Source organism: Pelecanus crispus, chromosome 6, assembly GCF_030463565.1.
Source record: "Pelecanus crispus isolate bPelCri1 chromosome 6, bPelCri1.pri, whole genome shotgun sequence".
In the NCBI taxonomy this organism is placed as follows: domain Eukaryota; kingdom Metazoa; phylum Chordata; class Aves; order Pelecaniformes; family Pelecanidae; genus Pelecanus; species Pelecanus crispus.
The window spans coordinates 18,537,992-18,559,730 of record NC_134648.1 but is presented as its reverse complement, the minus strand read 5'-3'; the positions used below and the strand labels follow the sequence as shown (position 1 = coordinate 18,559,730).

At 42.4% G+C, this 21,739-nt stretch overlaps 1 protein-coding gene across 1 annotated transcript in view; it reads left to right on the top strand.

The window, feature by feature from the left end:
* The first annotated feature begins 1,206 nt into the window (after positions 1 to 1,206).
* Positions 1,207 to 21,739, top strand: part of KCNQ1 (potassium voltage-gated channel subfamily Q member 1) — a 368,559-nt gene continuing 348,026 nt past the window's right edge. Inside the window, exon 1 of the mRNA XM_075712468.1 lies at positions 1,207 to 1,598. Coding sequence (XP_075568583.1) covers positions 1,207 to 1,598 — 392 coding nt within the window. The remainder of the gene's footprint in view (positions 1,599 to 21,739) is intronic.

Genomic DNA, 21,739 nt, shown 5'->3' with positions numbered 1-21,739 from the left:
TCAACATAGCTCTTACTAGTTCTGTTCTATTTTGGGCTAGAAGGAAAAAACCCCAGCACTCCAGATCAAAGAGCACCCTCCTTTTTCGCTCTGGGAATAGAAATTGTTAACTAATTGGTGCAAAAAAGGCTCTTATTACCATGACAAATCGATTCACACCACAGTTAAGTAAGTCATAACTTACTCCACCAGGAAGTTATCCAAGCCCTCAAAATAACCTGTTATTAATGGCCAAACACATGCGCCCCTCCACAAAGACAAAATATTTTTGGTGTTGGTGAGAGACCCAACTTGTAGAGGATGCAAGTCTGCAGAACTGTGTAGAACATGTGCTCTACATCTTGCCCAGTTAACTCAGCTATTTGCTCCCTTACGTTACAGTAATACCAGGGACTGCAAGACCTGTTGGCCAGGGCCTTACTTTTGTTACTCATATTAAAAAGAGCCTCCTGGAGGATCCCAAGGTCGGCAGAGCTCTGCTGCTCCCAGACACTGAAATTCTGCAAAAAGGGATGGAGCAGCAGGCCCTGTAGGCTCTGGTGGTCCCAAATCTGAGGTAAGCGGTTGTACCCCAGGAGCAAAAGCCACTGACAGGCCACAGGCCTGGGAAACGCTTACCGGAGCCCTCTGTCCCCGCAGATGCCGAGTGAGCTGAGAAGGCGGGAAAACCTTCTGGGGAGTTGGGAGGCTTCTCCCTGGTCCCTACCCTATCACCTGCCTACCTATCACCACCTCCCTACCCTATCACCACCGCATGCTGGGCCTCACAAAGTAAGAAGCCGCCTCCGGCAGCCGTGTCAGTGACAAGGGGCCAGGTGAAACAGGTCGAGGTCAGCAACGAGGAGAGCGGCCTGACACGGAGAGAGGGTCCCGACTCCAACCAGGGCTCGCTGCCCGGCCCGTCTCCTCCGGGCTTACGGGCAGGGCCCTGGGGCGGATCGGCCCCGGGGGGCCGTGCCGGGGCCCCCTCGCTGAGGCAGCGCCGCGCAGAGCAGCGCAGCGCCTCCCGGCGGGCGGCAGCGGGGCTGCGGGCCGGGCCCGCCCCTGCCGCGGCTTCCCCTCACCTTTCCCGGCCAGGAGCCGCCCCCGGGGGGGCCGGGCCAGCGGCGGCGGCGGGAGAGGGCGCCCGGCGCCGACCTGCAGCTCCCTGGGGCAGCGCAGCCCCGGCACCGCCGCGCCGCCCGGCCTCCCCGAGCTGCCCCAGCCATGTCCTCCAGCTCCCCCCCGGGCGAGCAGAAAAGCCGGGGCCTGGGCCGGCTGTCGCTGCCCAGGAAAGGCAGCATGACGCCCGGCAAGAAGCCCTCGGCGCTGGAGCTGGCCGAGAGCACCCCCAACGCCCACTACGCTCCGCTCTCCGCCGCCCAGGGCGGGCAGCCGCCGGCGGGCTGTAGCCCGGAGCCGGAGCGGCCGCTGCGCCTGAAGAGCGAGGTGGTGGTGGTGAACGCCGACGGCCCGCGGCCCCCCGTCAGCCTCGACCCCCGCGTCTCCATCTACAGCCTCCGCAAGCCCCTGCTGAGCCGCAGCAGCATCCAGGGCAGGGTCTACAACTTCTTGGAGCGGCCCACGGGCTGGAAGTGCTTCGTGTACCACTTCACCGTGTGAGTACCCTGCCCCGCTCCCCGCCGCCCGCCGGGCCCACCTGCTCCGCGCCGGGCTCCCGTTAACAGCGGCTTCTCCCGTCAGCCGCGGGGGCCCCGCTGCCCGCAGAGGGGAAGCCATCTCCCGGCGCGGCCATGGCTGCGGGGGGCTCTCAGGGCTGCCCCTCACGCCCGCTCGCCGTCCCCGAAGCGGGAGGTGCCCGCTCCCGCGCTGCCGCCGTGCCCCCGCCTTCCCCCGCAGGGCTCGTCCTCGCCGCGGCGGCGGGAGAGCGGCAGCCCCGGCGGTCCCCTCAGCCGCGGAGCTTTCCGGACCAGCCCGGTGCTCAAGGCTGGAGCGTCTTGCAGATACAGTCTTCTGAGGTGGTTTTCTTCTCACAGGTGTGAAGCAAAACAGACGGAAAGTCACGCTCCGGGGGAAAGTTTCTCGTATTTTAAACAGAAATGCTGTGTTTCAGTTCAGGAGCTCCTAGGTGTATCTATCAGGTAGAGCAGGAGCTGGCCCCAGGCAATTTGCTTCAGAAAGTTACGCTGGGAGTTGAAATAAATTGTTCGTTCTGAGCGTGGAAATGAAATAGGTAACAGTGTCGTCCGTTCTTTAGTAATCTTTAATGCAGGGACTCCTGGTTTTCCAACTTGCTGCACAGCATCTGTTTCTGACCGAATAGGTGTGTGATCGGTGTTGCAGCCCTGTTGGAGGAGGATGAGAGACAGGCGACACTCCTTTTTCCTGCCTCTTTCATTGCCCCTTGCTCTAACTCCTTGTCCTATTGGGTACGAATGCCATCGCTGTTATTTTTAGACAGGAAGGAGGAGGACAAGGTTTGGAGGATGTTAAAGCCGCTTAGCTGCAGGCAAGTCGGAAACTGCTTTGGGTATAACATTCACCGTGGAGCGCAGCGTCTACCCTGAGCCGGCGCGTGGTAGGTCTGTGATGTACAAGGATCTCAACAAGAGACTCCATGAGAAATCAGTGCTTTTTAATTGAGTTGTTGCGGGAGGCTTGCATGACCCTTAAGCAATTTGCATATGTTAGATGTAGGTAATAAGGTCAGGCAGAATTGTGGTGTCTGTTTATTGTATGCATGCACAAATACATGCACATATATATACATACTACATATATACACGCTTATTACAACAGCTAGAGGTAAGGACATTTTATGGTCAAAATCCTAAGACAAAAGACTGATAAAAATCCATTTTTATGATCTAATTATTGTATTCTGATTTTAAATTCTATTTCTAAGTAACTATTATTTTAAGTCAATTCAGGATTGTGTGGTTACATTACGCATTTGAGGATTCTGGAGTCTTTAGGTAGTCAGGTAAGTGGTACCAACTTTATTTTAGTGGTCCCTCCACTGTCATCTGAATGTATTTAATTGGGAGATGACTGTGTGCGGGTGCTGAGATAATTGTGGGCTCCATTCTTTTTAGCGTTATGATAATGCCATTAGATGACAGAGCAGCTAATGGCCGTAATTATGAAGTGTCTAATAGTTGTGGTTGAAAATGTGAAACACTTTCAGGAATAGGAGTTCCTTTATTTTTTCCTCTAAAAAAGAGTTTTCGGCACCCATCTTTTATGATTTCTGACCTCTTTCAGGTGTCTCGAATTATGTATAGAAGAGACAGTAAATAGTGTTCAATATCTTAACTAATCTTCTCTAAACCTTAACAGTGGTCCTAGGAAAATCCTGAAAAAAACCTGTTAGATCCGTTTGTCTGGCTAAGATTCTAGCCTGAATTCCCCCAATATATTAGCAGTGTGGATTAATCCTATCTGTGCAAGAATTAAGATTTTGTAATTCTAGTTTAGGAGAGAGATTGTAATATGTACAGGAAGTCATTGCCTGTCTCTTCCCCAGTGCATGCTTATCCATGGTGTAAGCATTAGTCCCAGTGTTTCCTCTCTTTCCAGAAGAGCTCTTCTGATGCAATGGTGAATGACAGTGGCAGTAAATATTTTCAAGCCTCTTACTCGGCATTGTGCAAATTCCTTCTCTTCTGACTCTGAAGAGACAGAAGAGGGTACTAACACCCTCATGTGTTTCTTGCAAGGCAATCTGCAAGTACCATGCGTGTATTTTTAGGCAGCCTCACTCTGATTTCTACCAGCAGAGGGAACTGAGTCTGTACTGTCCTCAGCCATCCCAACTTCTCCTTATTTATGTGGTAGATAAGCCTGCACTTTTTGTGCCCATTAAATAATGTTTTAGGTACTGATCTTTGGTCCATACCTCTCCAACTCCTGCTTTCTGAGCTCCCAAAACAACTTCCTGGCATGCTTGCTTTCTGCTGCACCAAGGAATGCTCTCTGAGTACAGCCCCTGCCAGCCAGATGCTGAGTATTGGTAGATTAATAGCTGCTACAAAGCAGAAGTTTGTTACTAAAATCAATGAACAAGGCAGACAGTTTGTCCGATCCAGAGAAGCTGTTGTGTCTCAGCCTCTACTCTGGAGGAGGCATAGGACCTGATTTTTGCACATGGTTTGCTAGCTTTTTGCAAGCGGTTCATTGCAAGTGATGAGCTGCAGAGATAAAAAGGACTCAGAGTTATAAGGACCGCTCCACCATGCATGCACTTCTCTCCCACTGGAGGAAGTAACTTGATTATTTTCTTGTCAGCATACAAACAGACATTCATAGAGAGCTAAGCTGGGTTTTACCTTGTGATGTGCAAGGACCCTGATGGTTGCCTCTCCTGCCAAAATTAGCCTAAGACGCTGTCATTTGCCTGTTGCCTCTTTGTGACTCCCTCTGCTGGCTACCTCGTGCTTTATTCTGGGGGCTTTCAGCTGCCTGGGAGGTCTTGGTCGCTATCTTTAAGGTTCAGAGGGGAAGGAAAGGGAACAGGAGAGGTGTGAAATCAGGGCGTAAAGACCAAAGCTGAGTAGAGGGTCCTGGCCAAGGTCTAGCCCAAAGATTGGAGCAATGAGCACTGCAGGCTTCTTCATTTTCTATCTATTGCACTGTTCTACGTTGTGCTATACGGCGGAGTATGTGGCTGTGTTCTTAATTATACGCTGAAATGATTAAACTTAGAAACAACTCCTGGAATAGTCAATGTAACTTGTTCTGGACCTGTATCTCTGGCTGGTTGTTGAAACACTGTTTATCAAGTGATAAGAGCTACATCTACTGATTGCCTGTCACACCCTTTTCCTGCTCAGGAATCTTAGTCTGTTGTATCTAGAATACTAATAGCTAAGAACTGATATTCAGAACTTATTTTCCTCAGTTTTATATTATAATGTTTAGAAAAGGGAAGTTGAACACCAAGCTTTAATCCACAGATTCTATGTTGGTATGTTTGTTTTCTGTTGTCTAGATTGCTGTATGTTTTGGTGTGCAGCAAAGCTGCTTGTGTACCCCTTGATCTAAAGGGTGGCATCTGGTTATCTTGTACAGCAATAGAGGGTTGCTGTACTAGATGGGGCCAATGACCTGTTTACTTCTGAATTCTTATTTCTTTCAAAAGGCAGTTGAAATACCTGTTTTCCAAGATACAAAATGATATTCTTTCTCTCTCGTTGATGTTTTTAATCTTCCAGGATAATTGGATAGCACAGTTGCTGATTAAATCAACTGAACTCTGCACAGGTCTTTTCTGAGATTTGTCTTATTTGCTCAGACCAAAGAGCAGAAACATCTCAAGTGAGCAGAATAAGAAATGAATTGTTGTGCATCATTTATTCTAGATTTTTACAGGCTGTGGAAATAGTCTCAATGGGGCGAAGGAATGGGGAATCAGCTATTAATTTACCACTCAAAAAACCCTGCCTAAAAATGCTAGCGGAGATGATAGAAACTTTTATTTCAGCTACATGACTTGGTTTGATGTAGTATTAAATTTCATTTAAATACATGAAGTATATAGTATATGTACAATTAGTTCTCCCAGTGCAAGGAGTGCTTGATAGCTAATACCACACATCTACATGTGTGGCTTCTGCAAACACAACTGGTGGTTGCTTGGAAACTTGGATTTTGCAAGCAAGAGCTTGCCCTGTGTTATGGCTGCATGTACGGTAATGTCCTGCCAGAGCCACAAACCCCTCCTTGGCTGTCAGAGCTGAGGAAATGACTAAGTGCCACTGTTCTCAATGACCTTCGGAGCTAGGGCATCTTATCACACTTATCATAGTAGTGCACCTTGGGATAGTGGCTTTGAGAGGTGAAATGTTCTGTGGCCTTAACAAATCAAGTTTTCAGGCTATGTGAAGAGAGGTGGAGGGACAAAAGAAGCTCAAATTCTGTCGTCACAGCGGCTTGCTGAAATCCTGATACTCTGTTCCAGTGTTGGAAATGACTGTAAAGAATAAGTGAAGTCTTCAGGTATTTAAAAAGAATTATTTTAGATTTAAATGCATGAGGGAAGAGCTTCTTCTCACCTTCTTTAAGTAGTTTAAAATAAAACATCTTAAAATGTGCCTGAAGAAACTTAAGTTATGAGCTTTCTGGTGATTTCTTTTGTTCTCAGTATGGCAAATAATGACTTCTGGCAACGTACGCTGCATGGTGACTCCCCGGGTTCTTTGAAGTGTTGTCTCCTACCAGAGGGAACAATTCGGAAACCGATGGACCATTGGTCTGTTCCGGCATGGCAGCTCTCCTTTGTCGCCATGCAAGATAATCAGCTTCTATGTTATCTTTGCGTGCGTGTACCTGGTTCAGTTTACTTTGCCTTTGTATACCTTTGGTTTAATCAGCAATGATTGTCATTGAGTTTGTTTGAGTCCCAAGATGTTTACATAAGCTTGGACTGGCTGGTGGTTGAGATTTGGGAGACTGGTCTCTAGAAACAGGCAAACTCTCAGAAGTGTGGCTGCATGTGTACGTATGCAAAGATAAGAAGCAAGGGTAGATAGAATATTCCAGTCGCGTGTGTATTAGGACTTATGGTAATCAATTATTAAAGGTAATGCAGTGTTTACATAGTGCTGTTTACATACAATACTGTGAGGAAGAAGCATAACTCCAAATTAAAATTCCATTTTTGTCATGTTTCCAAGTGTACTGCAAACATACTTCCAAACCTACTGGTTCATACTCAGTGTGCAAACTACTGAGGAGGGAAAAAGCTCCATAAAATAATTAGTGTGTGCATGTGCTAACACATGACTAAGTTTTCTTTCAGACAGAGTAAAGTGAGTGAAAAAAGGGGCAAAACTGTAGCTGCTTTTTTCTTTTTTTCCCCTCTCAGCCCTGCTCCACAGTCCAGTGTTTTGATTTGCAGCGGAGTGGACATCTTTTCAACCTAGCACTGCGTATCTATCAATATGCCTGGTAACACTTTTATCTCAGACAAAAAGGGATTGCAAAGCCAACTTTATGTATTCCCGGAGAGGAAGGGAGACCTTTTGCCTGTCCCGTTATCATAGCTGGTTGTACGTGTAAGACAGTGTGGTAATTTTAGGAGTTGCTGTTGCAGGGTCAGCCCTGTTTCCCGATCAGCCAGATACTGAAGTTTTGAGTCTTGGCAGATTTTGGATACAGGTGAGCTGGAGAAGTGACTTAAAGATTTTGCTGCTCCCTCCTTCCCTGCTGCATGCCACAGTGCAGTCCCTTAGCTACAATAATGCATGAAGGTTCTTCTTTGGGACTTGTGTGATAGAGATAGTATTTATGTTGGCCAGTATACACTTTCCACTCTTGCCTTGTGCTGTGTTTCCCAATCTGTAACTTGACAGAAGTTGCATTTTTGCTGAGGACTCTCTGGCTGTCCTGTGACTGAGACTAATCCAAGTCTGTGCCAAGACCACCTCAGGAGTGACAGCGTAGTTACAGGTCAGGAGGGGTCCCTGTTTCTGTCTCCCAGTGGGACAGTAGAAGTTCTCAGGATAAGAAACACAGATACTAATAACTGCATAATTGAATAAAAATAAACAAAACAAAAGTATCCAAGTTTACTTAGTAATTGACTGTCATCAGAAAGAAAAGCTGTATGAGAAACCAGATCCTCTCAATGTCAACCACTAGTAGTTAATGCCTGGAAGTTACTTTGACTAAACCACCATTTTTGCATCATTTGTCACATTAAATGATTGCTGCATGAAAATGATTGTGGAAATATATTTTGATTGTTGAAGGGGAAGGAAGGTGAAAAGCTGGGTATCTTCTAATAAAAATGCCTTTTGAAGGCACACAGTATCTCTAGCAATAATTAGGAAAATTCAATTTCTGTTTAGAAATGGATACCATGATATGGTCAGCTACTTGAAAAAAAACTTGTTGAGTGTTATTTTGACCTGTGGTCTGCAGGCTGACACAGAAGCTGCGTGAGGGGAGGGAGTTCTGCGGGGGCAAAAAAGTCTTTGCAATTGTACTGATGTTTAGGTTTTCGAGTAACTGGAAGCAGAAGGCTGTAAACTTCTGAACGCTAATGCTCAGTGTAGGCAGGTTGCATGCAGTGGAGAAACGACTCTGTGGAATGCACACATAAAAGTTACAAATGTATTAAATTTGGGAAGGCTTTCCTGGGGGTAGGTCTTCTCTCTTTTCCTATCATCCTTCCAGTATAATATTTCAAGTCCCCTGGTGTTTGCTTTCCTCCAGGAAAAGAATTATTCTACCTTTAAAAGTTGCACATGAATGATCTTAAGAAAACCAGTAAGTGCAGTATTCACGTTTCTGTGTATCTGTCAAATGGTTGGTTGGGCAATTCTGGCATACTTCCTTGCCCTGGCTTTTCAAGTGCCAGGGAAAAAACATGCAAGGCTGTGTAGATAGGCCTCTTTCAAAACTTTCATTGCAGCTGAATCAAGGCTAGAGTTGAGCTTCAATTGCAGTGAACTAATTAGGCTGAGTTCCAAATGCCTGAGCACTGGACGTATTACAAACAACGGTGCCAGCATATGCTGTAGGGAACTATGAGCAGGCACAGTGCTTTGCTGACTTTAAACTTTGCAGTACCTCATTAATTTTGCGTGTTAATAGATTGTTTAATGTGCATTAGTGGCTGAACACAAAAGCTGTGAACACTTGCTCATTCAGTTCCAGATGGAAAATAGTGTCTTGTTGGGGGCAAGGTGTTTTCTGCCTGCCACCAAGAGGTCCAACACAAGTTTCAAATGCGTTGGAAAGTTGCCAGTTGCAAAGAAGCCTGATGGGCAGGCTGAGTTACAGAAGAATAATGTGTAGATTAGTGAGTTTTTGGGTACAGTACTAGCTCTCCTCATACAGTCATGCTTCATCTGGCATAATGACCTGTGAGAACCATTATAATACCAGTAATGATAAAGGGAGAGCACATGTATTTGCAAGCTTCTACTGTGGTAGCAGCTACTGTATTTTACCTCCCACCAGAAAGACACGTGTGTGTGTATATATATTTTTCTTAATAACAGAAGCAGAGTGTTCAATGCTTTAGTAGTCAAACTTAATATTAATTTTACTGTATGATTTTAGACAGTGATTTTTGGGCTTGGTTTTTTTTTTAATAGGAAATTCTAAAGCTGTTCTAAATTAAATAGTTTTCTTTGGCCATCAGTTTGTGCACACCTGGGGGACTAGAGAGGTGCTTGGTGTGAACTTTTCCCTTGCCTGACATGATCAATTTTTGAGGACACATGGATTTTCATCTTCCTATTTTCCCTACTTCATGGTACAGAATAGTAAGGTAACAGCTGTTTTCTATGTTAACAGAGATGTAAGAAATTGCACAGAGTGCAAAGCAGGGCCTGGGTAAGTGTGTAGGTATAGTGTAAGTACTTGCGTGTTTTGTGTTTGTTTTTTTTTTTTTTTTTTTTAAAACTCTAACAACACCACAAAAAACAAAAGTACTGTCCCACATTTCTTGCGTGGCAGTTTCCTCCCTTAACACCCACACTTTACAACAGAAAACTTAGAATCTGGAAAAATTACAATAAAAAATAGGCATGCACAGGGGAAGCCAGTAATTTCTTAAAGCTTAGGATAACCACTATGACAAAAGCAAGTTTTTACTCTGAACTGCTTTAGTGTTAGAACTGCAAGTGGTCTAAGTTAATGAACACACATTTTCTCAAAACCGGCTGAATCCTTTCTGAGCTTAAGAAAAGAATGTGTCTGTATGTGGGACTTTATGGAAGGAATACATCAAGCACTAAAACTGCAGCCTTGGAATTTTAACCTCTTGAAAGCTATAAACTATTGAAAATAGAGGAAATTATACCGTAAATTTTTAGGTGGCCTTTAGATATTCCTAGCGTTGTGCCTGGAGTAGGTCTTTGTAGTTTTTCTCATATGTTTTTCACAAGCAATGTGATTTTTTTAAAAAAATATTTTAGGAAAAATGTTAACCAAAGCCAAAATAAGCCTAGGACAGGGTTTCTGCACCCTTTTAAGTTTCTTCTGCTTCTGCAAATATTGATCCTGATCTTTGATTTTCATATTAAGGTTTTCAATAGGAACATAAATCTCACACGTCTCGCTAATGCAAATGGACTTATGTCATTTGACAACACAATTTTGTCATGCTTGTAATAGAAAACTGAAAGGTTTTACTCCTAACTATGAAATCCCTTTTCTTTTTCATGCCTTTTTCTGCTGGGGTTATTTAAAAAGTAAATGCTTTGTTATATAACTTGACTAGTGCTTACTTCAAATGAGAAATACACCGTTCTTAGTGAACTAATACCTTGAAATAGTAGAAAATCTTTATCTTTGTTTATCCTAAGAGGTTGTACTCTTGTTTATAATCTATTAGCTTTACTCCGACACACCCTGAAAAAAATAGAGCAATAATAGGAAAGTATAATACATTTGTTGAAGCAATATCTGTTTTGATTCTGCAAAAAATTATCATCATGTGTTTAACTTTAGTATGTGAATAGATATTTGCTTTCCAGTGGGAACAACTAGTAAAGATAAAAGGTAAGGACCAACTGGTAAAGACAAAAACTTGTATATGCATCTCCAAGATTAGGGCAATTAAAATTACTTGCCAGACTTTGTTCACAGGATGCGTAGAACTTAGTTAAAATTATTTTATTTAAAATAAGGGTTTTTTTCTGAAAGACTAAGAATCTTACAGTGCTAATTCTGTATGAACTTTTACTTTGTCCATATGGCTGTTGCCTTCTTGCTTATAGTAAATATGTTAAATTACATAACATATATACCCAGGGTTTTTGCCATCTCACTAGTACTTTTGTTATAGATTTCTAAAAATAAATGGTCCTCCCTCTCTCCTTCCCTACTTGCACGTGTTCTAGACTGGGCAAGAGCATAGACTTGTCTCCTCTGTTTAGACCAGAGAGCGGTCACACTTGCATTAAGCTGCTCTCTGTCAGGCAGCAGTCTTGAACTGGCACAAGAAGATTGCGCTAGCTTGGATATGTATAACTCCAGTGCTCAGAAGGCGCTAGTCTCCTCTGCAAATGTACTCCCTGAAGTCTTGGGGATACATTTAACTTTTTTTCAATTTTTAACAATATTTTTTTCATTGCAGTGTTAGTATTACATGATTTTATATGTAATGTATCCATTTATATATGGATAGGGAAGAAAATTGGGTCACAGTTTGCAAACAGAATGTAAATCATCTATCAGGTTACTTCCCTGGATTCTCTCCAAAGACACTAGGTTTAATAGCAGAGGCATAGTACTGGTGGCAAAGATTACTGAACCCTTGCTCATCCCTAGTACAGCAAAGGCTGCAGACTTTGTAGTGAAAGTATCTTCCTTCTGCAAAGTAAGGAATTACCTTCAAAGAACATGTTTGTTCCTGCAGCAGCATCCCCTTCCCAGCGAAAATGTCTCATCTGAAAATGGGATGGAATTGGCTAGATCCTTCTTTTTCACAATAACCCTTGAGGGCATCACAGTCCAACTAAGACCTGAAGGTAAAGGTGCCTCACCTCTGGTAAAGGATATTGACAAGTACAGCAAAGGAGAATGGATGAAGGAAATAGTTGCTGCTGCTAATCTTATTCTTACAACCTTCAAATGCCTCTGCCCAGTTATCTGTGCAGGGCAATGGAGATGGGGGACAGAGGCAAGAGGAAAGATTTTTCCATCCTGTGGCTTCAAAAAGAGAGAACGCCCTGTGCCGATTGCGTTAAGATGGTGTTTGTATTCCATAGAACAAAGGCTTTATCTGTCCTTTACAAACTTCAGCAAATAGTTCTTAATTTTTTTTTCCTCATATTCTTCCTAAATAGATCTAGTTGAGATTGATTTGCTTGTTTTTCATTCCTGTCTTAAAAGACACTGAAATGTGGTCAAATCTGACAATACGTAAATAAATAAATAAATGTGTATTGCTTTATCTGTAGTGTGAGTAAACTTCATGTGATTGCATGCTGTTATCTTATCCGTGACCCAGAAAGTATTGATAATGGATTGTCTCAGCACTTCACACAAAATAAATCTCCTCACTTGAAGTTTTCTATGTCAACAGGTCATCCAGCATCCTAGTGCTAAACCGTCTGAGCTCCCTGTTTCAACAGTATGTAAAGTATGACAGGCACAGACATCTAAGTCTTACATAGTCATGTTAGTTGTATGCCTTTGTAGTTCTGTTCATTCAAGACAGCTCTTTGTAGCTTTTATTTACTACTATGACATGAACTTATTTGGACAACTGTGTATTTGAACCACAAAATTTAGAAAAATGCTACAAGAGTGAGGGGGAAGACAAGGCTTTCAGATTCTGCAGGTTTTGCAGCAGATGCAAGGCTCTAGCTGTACTGTGTTAATGCTAGCCCTTCTTGGGCATGTGGTTTGCTTATTGCACTCTGTCAAACACTGAGGTTATCTCTTGATGACTTCTGTGGCAGTTTTTTTCATGTGGCTTTAATATAAAACATACATTCATCAAGTCTCACTGTAAAGTGAGACTGAGAAATTGAGCAGACTGCAAAAATGTGATGTACTATGAGAAGAGCATAATCTCTAGAAATTTTCAGTGGATAGTATCTGTAAGAGTAAAGGGACACTAGCTTATATCTCTTGTATAAAATAGTGTAGATAACATTCAAGCAGGTGTTGATACTAGCTGTTAGCCTCTGCTGAAGTGGTCTCCTTTTTCTGAGGAAAGTTTTATCTCAAATGCCTTTCTCTTCAAACTGTTAATTTTGGGAAAGCTGCATGTGGTCTGTGTTTGTTGTCATTGAAATAATGTATGCAAAGTGCCATGTGATTCTTCTCTTGAGGGATTCTGCTGGAAACTACCTAGCAAGTAATCAAACTATTTCTAAGCACTTGGAGGAAATCAGTCTGTTAGTTTATACAACGTATGTTAGCAGTCAACATGGATTGGTCAAAATGCAATAATCTGTCAATTTAATTTCAGACTGTGATGGCATAAAAGGGTTTGTGGCTAGAGGAAAACCGAACGTTGCCATATGTATCTTTTATCAGATTCTTGATACTTCCCTTGTTTGCTTCTGAACATGGTTTGTTGGTGAAATTGATACTCTGTGTATAGGAAATGGAAATCTTGAGTACTGTATTTCAGCAAAGGTGTAGAGCAACTGTAAAAAAAAAAAAAAAAAAAAAAACCAACAAATCAAACCTGTCTGGGGGAGAATAAGAGCCACCCAAGGACTAGAAAACGTGATATTGTGATCTGAGGAAAGACAGCTCAGCATAAAGAACAACAGTGGGAGACTGGAAGGTGGATGACTTCAAGTCTTCAAAAAAAAAAAAAAAAAGACTGCCCTAGGTAGGAGGAAAAAGATCTGTTCTTCATGTTCAGATGAATTAGATAAGAAGTAATGGTCTTTAAAGCGTACTTTGAATTTCTCCTGTTGCATGGGAGGGATAGTGGAGCAATGAACTGCATTGCCCGGAAAGGCTGTAGAGTCTTCTCCCTGGAAGGCTTTAAGCACAGGCTAGACAAATATTTATCAGGGTTCATCTAGGTGTAATTGATCCTGCTGTGGGACAGGTGTCCAGGATTCTGCATTCACACTGTGAAAGGAATATGTGTAGATCCTGGGAGCTAGGCAATTTCTTAACCTTGTCACTTCAGTTCTCCTGCATTTGGCATGTGTGTGTGTAAGGTGGAGGATTGGCACTCGTTCTGTCCCCAGCCTTTCTGTTTCTTCCCCTGAAGTACCTTTGCTCCTTTCATGTTAGGTCAATCCCAAACCTGCTATGATATTTTTGAGAACAGGTTTGTTAAACATGCTGCCTTCTCTGCTGTTGATGGCATCTCTGCAGGTAATCTTCTGGCCTTTGTGCTACCTGTGATGGCTGGATTCCTTTGACTCTGGGGGCTTTAGCTGCATGAATACATGAAGGATATGCACTGTTTAGGTGCTTCCTCTGTTGATCCTTCCAATGAGTTTACAGCAAGATGGAGTCAAATTTTAAGACTTTTAAATGTGTTGCTGCTGTGGTTACAAGAACTGCTCCTTTACCACCCAGGTTGTTCTGTCTTGCTGTTGAAACTGGCAAAGATCTTTGGGATGAAATAGTACATACTGTAGATTGTTAGTTGAATCCACCATATCTGAATTTACAGGCTGACTTAACAGTGAGTGCCTGATGGACATCTAGCAGATTGTGGTGGGTGGCTCTTCTGACAGCTAAGAACAGTGACAGTTGTATCAGGGCTTCAAAGGAAACATCTCCTTTCTGTTTACTCTCTTGGCATCATAATCCTTAGCAATGATAGCCTTGTTGCTGAAGCAAAGACCTTGCGTGCTTTGGGTATCTCATGAGAAGTGGATCTATACCTTGGTCTCAATATAGGGAAGTTCAGAGAGCATCTTGATTGTTAGAGCTCTCGTCCATCTGGTAGTGTGCGTGAAGTTGGGTCTACATTGTTCACTACTGTTTTCTACTTTGTTTTTTTCCGTCTCAAAGTAGCTTCCCAGCTTTTTGAGAGTGGCCTAGTTTATTATCCTTGATAACAAATATCAGATGCCTGGATCTTGGACAGACTTACCAGAAATAATTTGCTTCACTTCTGTCATTCCCCAGAGTGCTTGCTACTTTCTCTCTCAATCTCTCTCTCCCCCTCCCTGCCCCGCCCCCCCATTTACTCCCACTCCTTTTCTGGTACCCCCTTTTTGTAAGAGATAGACTCACAACTGAGCATGCTGTTGAATAGATTCTCCTGTATCTCAGGGTTGACAGGTTTTATTGCAAGAACTTTCTAGTTTCAGCATGAAAAGAGATGTCAACCCATCTAGGACTTAACAGAGCTGAATGATCTTATCCACAAGTGATGGGTGATAGCCGTGCCCTTGAAAATCTGTAAGAAGGGCATTCTGTGTCTCTCAGCCTTTGAGTCTCATTTTACCAGCAGATTATTTTATAAGCAGTACTTGTTTCCTCATGGCATGTGACTATTTTTATGAGGCTCTTTTAGGCTTTCCGTTAGTCCATGAGCCATCTCTAAGGTATTAAAAATAGCTATTGTGTCCCTGAAATTCATCTGGTTAATGGGATCATCAAGACAGGTTACCTAGCATCAAGAGTTGTGTTGTAATAGATGAACAGGTGACAAAATCGCCCTGTCTCTTGCTCAGTCACTAGGGTTAACTGACATGACCTTTGACTTGCTAGTGGCTGGTCCTTCTCCAGCTGAGACGTACCTGTGTGCAGGAGTTGCTATAACCAGGTGCTGCCTGGCTGTCACAGATGGTGGCAGGCACTTGTATGATGCTCCATGGCAGATAAACTCGGGCCTTCTCAATAATCCTCAAGGTCATTTGTGCGAAGCTGAAAGAGATCAAAGAATGTAGTAATCTATCCTCAGGGTCTGAGATAATGCTGTATTGTTAAGATCTTTCACGAGACTTCAGAAATGAAGTATCCTTCTGTTGTCAAAATTCACCAGAATTCAACATACCTGATTATCTTAATGTCTTGTTTTCTGTGACCTGTCAAAAGGTGACCTGGAGCAGTGTCCTTACCTTTATCAAGTTCTGTGCTGTTGCACCTATGTTTAGAGATTGTATGGTACTTCACTGAGTGGTTCTGTGGTTATTGTTGGTCTGCCTACGGGTAGGACTCACTATGTGGAAGTTGCTCGTTGAAAGTGTTTATCAAGAACCATTTCTAACAATGGGTAATAATGTTATCTACTGTCAGCTGAAGACTTCTGAGATGCTGAACTTCCACTGTGTGTGCTCTTTTTCCCCCTTACCCACAAGAATTTGTTTGCACTGAATTCTGTATTTGATAGGGAGTTGAAAGGAAAGAAAACTTTCATCGGATATACTTGTGTCCTGAGTAGAGGGAACACCACATGGGCTCAGTTGCCAAATATGACAAAGCTGCAGTGTTACTCAGCTTATGGTGGGATGGCTGTATATCTACAGTGGAGGGACTGTACATGTAATTTATGTATTTCTAACAGGTCTGATTACTGCTTAGTAACCTCTTCCTTTCTGTGTAAACTTTTGGGAAAAAAATCCACAAATGCATGTTCTAAGTATTTTTTTAAGTAATTTTTTGTTCTGATTTAAAAAAAAATATAAAAAAGTAAGAATATTACTGGATTTTAACTTTGTAATTCCTCCTCCCCACACTGCAACTTTATAGATGTTTTTAACTAGTGCTTACCTATGTTGAATTGATAGTTTTATCAATGAAAACTTAGGGAGGTGAAGGCAAAAATGTCATCCAGATGCTTAATAAAAGAAAACAAAATCTGTTGCCACAGCTGAGTCAAGAAATAATAACAGATTTTTGTTCTGGTTCTTTGTCAGGTAAATGTTCCAGATTGTGTGTTTATATGTGCACCTAGGTGTGCACATATGTGTACATAACAGAGTGCTGCCAAGCACTTTGCAAAAATTGTTATAATGGAGATTGAGGCCATCATTCTGTCTTTTTCTACAAATGGGAACTCAAAGCATAGGACTAAACTCAAATTCTACCCTGTTTGGTGGTAGTTCAACTGATCTTAAATATTTAGACAATTATTTAGTCATGCCTCCTGTTTGTTTTTATCAGTTATCTCCTCTGTTAAAAGGGGTATTTTTATGAGCTCCTCATGTTTCAATTGCCACCTGTTTAGAAGAAAAAAAAAAAAGAATCAATACAGCTTCATTTTAAATTGTTTACTTAATGATCCAAAACTCAGTAATACAGAGCTTGATCCAATCCATCAACTGCCACTAGCTGTGAGGTGTACTGGTTGCACCTGGCTTCAGGCCAAATGCAGTTTCAGAAGGAAGGAAGAAAAGCAGTTTTGTGATGTTAGGAAAATAACAGCCACGTGTATCTTTGGTTTCCTCTGCCCCTGCCCCATAACAAATGCAGTCTGATGATGCTTTGGTCTGGTTGCTGAAATGAAGTGCTCCGTGTGTTCATTGGAACTGCAGTCTCTCCCTGCACACCCCCCATCTGTCTGTTAAGCAGTCTTCACTGTCACTGTCCTTTTTACATGGTGCCTCTCTTTGCCTGCTCCCCACCCTCCCAAATGCTCAAGCCATGTGGTGTGAGGGAGAGACTCTGTATTCTGCTGAATTTTAGCCACCAGTGGCAGTGAAATACCACAGCCATGGGAAAATTGTGGGAGTTTAGGGCAGGAACTGAAGGCAGAAATTAAATCAATTGGAGTAAAGTGCCTCATAGGTGGCAAATGATTAACCAGAATAAAATTTGGCTGCACCACTGAGATTAGCACCTGTGTTGTAAAATAAAACTAGTATTATAGGGCATGTCTTTTAAAAAGCATTTAGTAATTGAGCTCTGCATTGACTAAGTCATTTTCCTATGTCGTTAGGAGAGGCCATGGTGGTGAAAGTAGTTTTTTTACTTTTCCCTGTTCATCCATTTATCTTATGATAAATGTAGGGAAGAATGAAGTGGTTTTTACAGGGTACTTGTGGGGAACGTGTAGCTGTTGCAATGCAAGGAAGATAAATAGCTATGGGAAAGCCAGACAATGTACGCTTTCATTCCCAAAGTGTAAACGTGACTTCTTTATATTAATGAGCTGAAATAAGTTTGACTACATGGAATGAAATGGAGAAAAATAGCATAGACACTAAGGAATAAGGACTGCCTGTAAATTTACTACTTCCTTGTAACTCTTCTAAGTCAGCTTTACTGTCTGCTTCATATCACTTTCTTTACAGAAGAGGAGAAGAAGAGACTAGCTCTATCAACACGCCATGGACCTGAGTGAAACAGATTTACTGGCTGTAGCTTTCTCTCTACTTCATATCTCTCAGAAATTTGGTATTAGTCCAGATGGTTTTAAAAGGTGTGTCTCCACTGCTCTCCTAGACCTAAATGTGGATTATAATTGAGCTGTGACTGCTAGATCAGGCTGGATAAAGCTGTGTTAAGCATGAAGGTAAAGGGAACATATATGCAAACTCTGCACTTGTGCCAACTGACAGGGTGTGAGTTGGTTCTGGCCCAAAAGCTAGATAGCTGTGACAGTGTAGGCTTGCGCCTGCGCTAGCAAAGCCCTTGAGAGTCAGGGCTTATTAGAATAGGTAGGCACTAACAATTCTAGCTGGTGTTGGGACCAAAGTTGGCACTGAGCCTGACAGAGATAGTGACTACACCTAACTGGGTAGGCATTGCCACTATGTACTACAGCATAATCTTCTAGCGCAGAGATCTTCACACCTTGTATGTCTTTACAGCATCTGGTACTGTGGGAGTATTCATGGCTCTAAGGTAAAGTGACAATACAAATAGATAGGCAGTCTATACTTCTGAGTTTACCCTGCCCTGATATTGCACTAGTACCTTAGAGCACTTTGCTTTCAGTATCCCAGGATGTGTGCTAATGCAGTGGCATCAGGGACCGACCAACATGTGTATCGTAGATAAGGTTTCGTCCCTCTTCCTCCCTGACCCACAAGTTAAAGTGAGGTTGTAGGCTGTTTGTTCTAGCTGTAGTGAATAACACAACCTGACGGCTCTCTCCCCTGGCATTTGAGTCTAAAGCTGCTATCAGCACTGCTGTGGCTCTGTGAAATCATGCTGGTGTTTGATTTAGGGGGAAATTGGCACCTCTCTGACAAGTGCTGGAATGTCCCAGTCTGTCCTTGGGGTGCTGTTGGCATCTTTCACAGCTATAAACCCCCAGTCAACAGCCTTGATCATGGGCAAACACCAACCAAGTGCACAAAAGCACTTATCTCCTGTTAGGCCATGCATTCATAAAAAGCAAAGTCATAAAAACCTTCAGTGGCTGGCAATTCCAGAGCTTACTGTTAGATTTGAAAGGAAGTCCTGAAGAACACAGGCTTCTTATCAATTTTAATTGCAGGGCAGTGGAGAGTTGCCGTTTGTTTAACGTCATCTGGTATTAGCAGCTCTGGTTTACACTGTGTGTTGGAGGGATGTTTCTGGCAAGCAATATTCTGCTGAATGTAAAATTAAATTCAGTGGAAATACTTTGTTTTCAGGAAGAACTCAGGTTGAACAATTGCATTCAGCAGATAAAGAAATGCAAAATGGTGTCTTAGGAAAAGATTGAGTGGAGATGCATAGTGCAATGTTAAGATGTTAAATTTTAGACATTTGGTTTTTTTGAACTATAGATGCTGCTATGTTGTAATTACTTTGCATTGCTGCTGAAACTAAGTTCTGTATTACCTAATCTTTTTAGGTTGCATTTTTAAACATTGCATTAATGCTTATGCATTTATGTAAAAATGGAAACTTCAAAGTTAATGTTTACTGAATGGTCCTATATTTATGCCACACACTTAAAACCAAAATTCATGCCACCTTTAGGGAACTGGGCCAGAGATAAAGTCACGTTGAACAGTTGCATCAACGTTCGTAGATGGTTTTGCACGTGAGAGATGTCTTTACATTTTTTTTGAAGTCATCTTGCTGGATTTGACCAGGCATGAAATTCCACATGGGTCTACAGCTGGGTCAGTAGAAACTGGTAGATGTGCAGGTTTTTGAAATGCCAAGCAAGCATTTCAAATGCAATTAAAAGTGCATCTGAGCTACTTTTAAACAAAACAGTAATAAGAAAACCCCTTGGATTTTAGTTTGAAAATTACTCTGGAACTGCAACTTTCAACCAAGAAGCTGATATGAAAAAAATGTGTACTTTATGGCAGCTGCCAAGGAACAGATTGACAGCAATTAGTTAATCAGGAGTAGCTGCAATGGAAGCCACTTCTCTGATCTCAGCTCTACCCCTGAAATAGCAGCTGTGTCCCAGAGTAATCAGTGTGGTATGTAGGTGGGATTTTCACACATGGCTGGGGAAGATATGTTGGAATGTCCCTCACTGACTTGAAATGAACTGCATTCACTCACTTTCTGTAACAGCTTTCGAAGTCTTTAAATGAGACTTGACCAGAAATAACCAGTCCTAGGACTGTGAGTGTGGCTGTTTGCATGCTTGGTCCTTTTTGTTGAGATGGTCAAGGAAGCTGGTTGTTTTGATGGGCAATTTGTTTGCAACTGTCTATTGCCAAAAACCATGTAGATGAATTGGGGAAGGGGAAGAAAATAATGTGTAGAACAGTCCTGTTGGCACCTAAAAGAGGTGATAACAAGGGCATCTGTATTTTGGTGCCACACATGTACATGTAGAGAATAGATGCCTTTCCTTTCCTACAAATGTGTATGCCCATTAATGTGCTGTTTCGATGTCTGGTGTTTGAAGTAGCATACAAACATAATTTCTCTGTTTCCTTTGTATGTGTATCTGTCTTCATTTAAAAGTCTTCTTTTTCCTTCAGCATCTTTGTTTCTCCTCTTTTTTTTTTTTTTTTTTCCCTGTGTGTATGTGTCTTAACTTCTTTGGACTCTTGGGCGAGTAGTTGTGTATTAGATTAGAAAAAGCAGCAGTGAGAAGCTAGACCAGTTGTTTACTTACTGTGTTAAACTCTGTCCATGCTTAAAGTGGAAGGAAACCGCTTTTCCTTGTGACTGCCAGTTGCCAGGATTTTAGTGTTCGGTTTTTTTGTTGTTGTTGTTTGTTTGGTGGGTTTTTTTTCCCCCTCTTGCATGAGGAATTTCATAGTTGAAACTGCCTTGGCTTATGAAATGCTGAACTACTGATGTCTCTTTAGTTAGCTTATAAAGAGGAATGCTCCTACTGGAATAGCCAAGCTATTGCTGGCTAGGGCTGGCTACCTGCACGTGATTAAGCAGAAGCAGGAGGAGGAATCACTTGGTTTTCAAGTGGTCACCGGTTCAAGTCTGTTAGTTCAGAGTACCCTGGCAGCATTACTACACTGCTGCCTCTGCTTAAATGGATAGATATGTATTGTTTTGCTTCTCATCTTGATTTTTCTTTTACTATTTCGTTGTATTCGTTAGTTCTGACATGAAATAGCAAATGTTTACCTTTCAAGCAAAATCTTTCTAAGTATTCAGAATTCTAGCCAGGGAATGGATTTGCATTTTTGTTTGGAGCAAGCAGTTCCTGCTACTCATGAAACAGGAGTGGCTTTTAAATAAAGACACCGGATCTCTGTTATGTAATTACCATAAAATAACCAGTACAGCAATTCTGTAGTGTCAACAGCTTGACAACCAAATGCTTTCTGAACTGCTTGTAAGCTCTGGTGTTGAAATAAACTCTGAAGAGCCAACTTCAATGCTCAATACATGCACCATTTCTAGATTGGAAAATCTCTCCCTAACCCAATATGTAATACAAATGCATCTACATACCTAATTTTGTTAGCCAGGAGACTTGCTGGGAGTTCAAGGAATATGAGCTCTGCAGAAGATACCGGTACACATAGCTATGAATATCTGAGCGTACATTCTGAAGATTAATTGGCTGAATGTAGGCACCTTTTGAAAGGCACCGAGTCTTTATCTTCTCAAGCCTGTGCTGATATCAGGTGTTCTTTAATCTGTTTTGAGCACAGCTGATCTTTTAAACAACTTTACTGTTGTGTTGCCATCTCTTTTTTTTTTTTTTGTGTGTATGCATGTGCAGTGTTACCATCAAACCACACTGCTTCATGGTAGAGGTTGCTAGGTGCTAGGGCAATGCAAACAATAAATAATAGGGATCATGCTGGAGTCTCCTGATGAAGTATAGCATGGGACAGTCTCCACAATAATCGCTCCTTTTTTGCTAGCCTCAAGCACAGCTATCTTCTCTAAGGCTGGGACACATCCTGTTCAAAACAGTGCAGTGCATGGAATGAGAGATGCTGTAAGCAACCAGAAGACAGTGTCAGATGTTTATGAAAGGGACCTTGTCTGGAGCCAGCCCAGTGAGCTGAAGCCTGCACCCTGG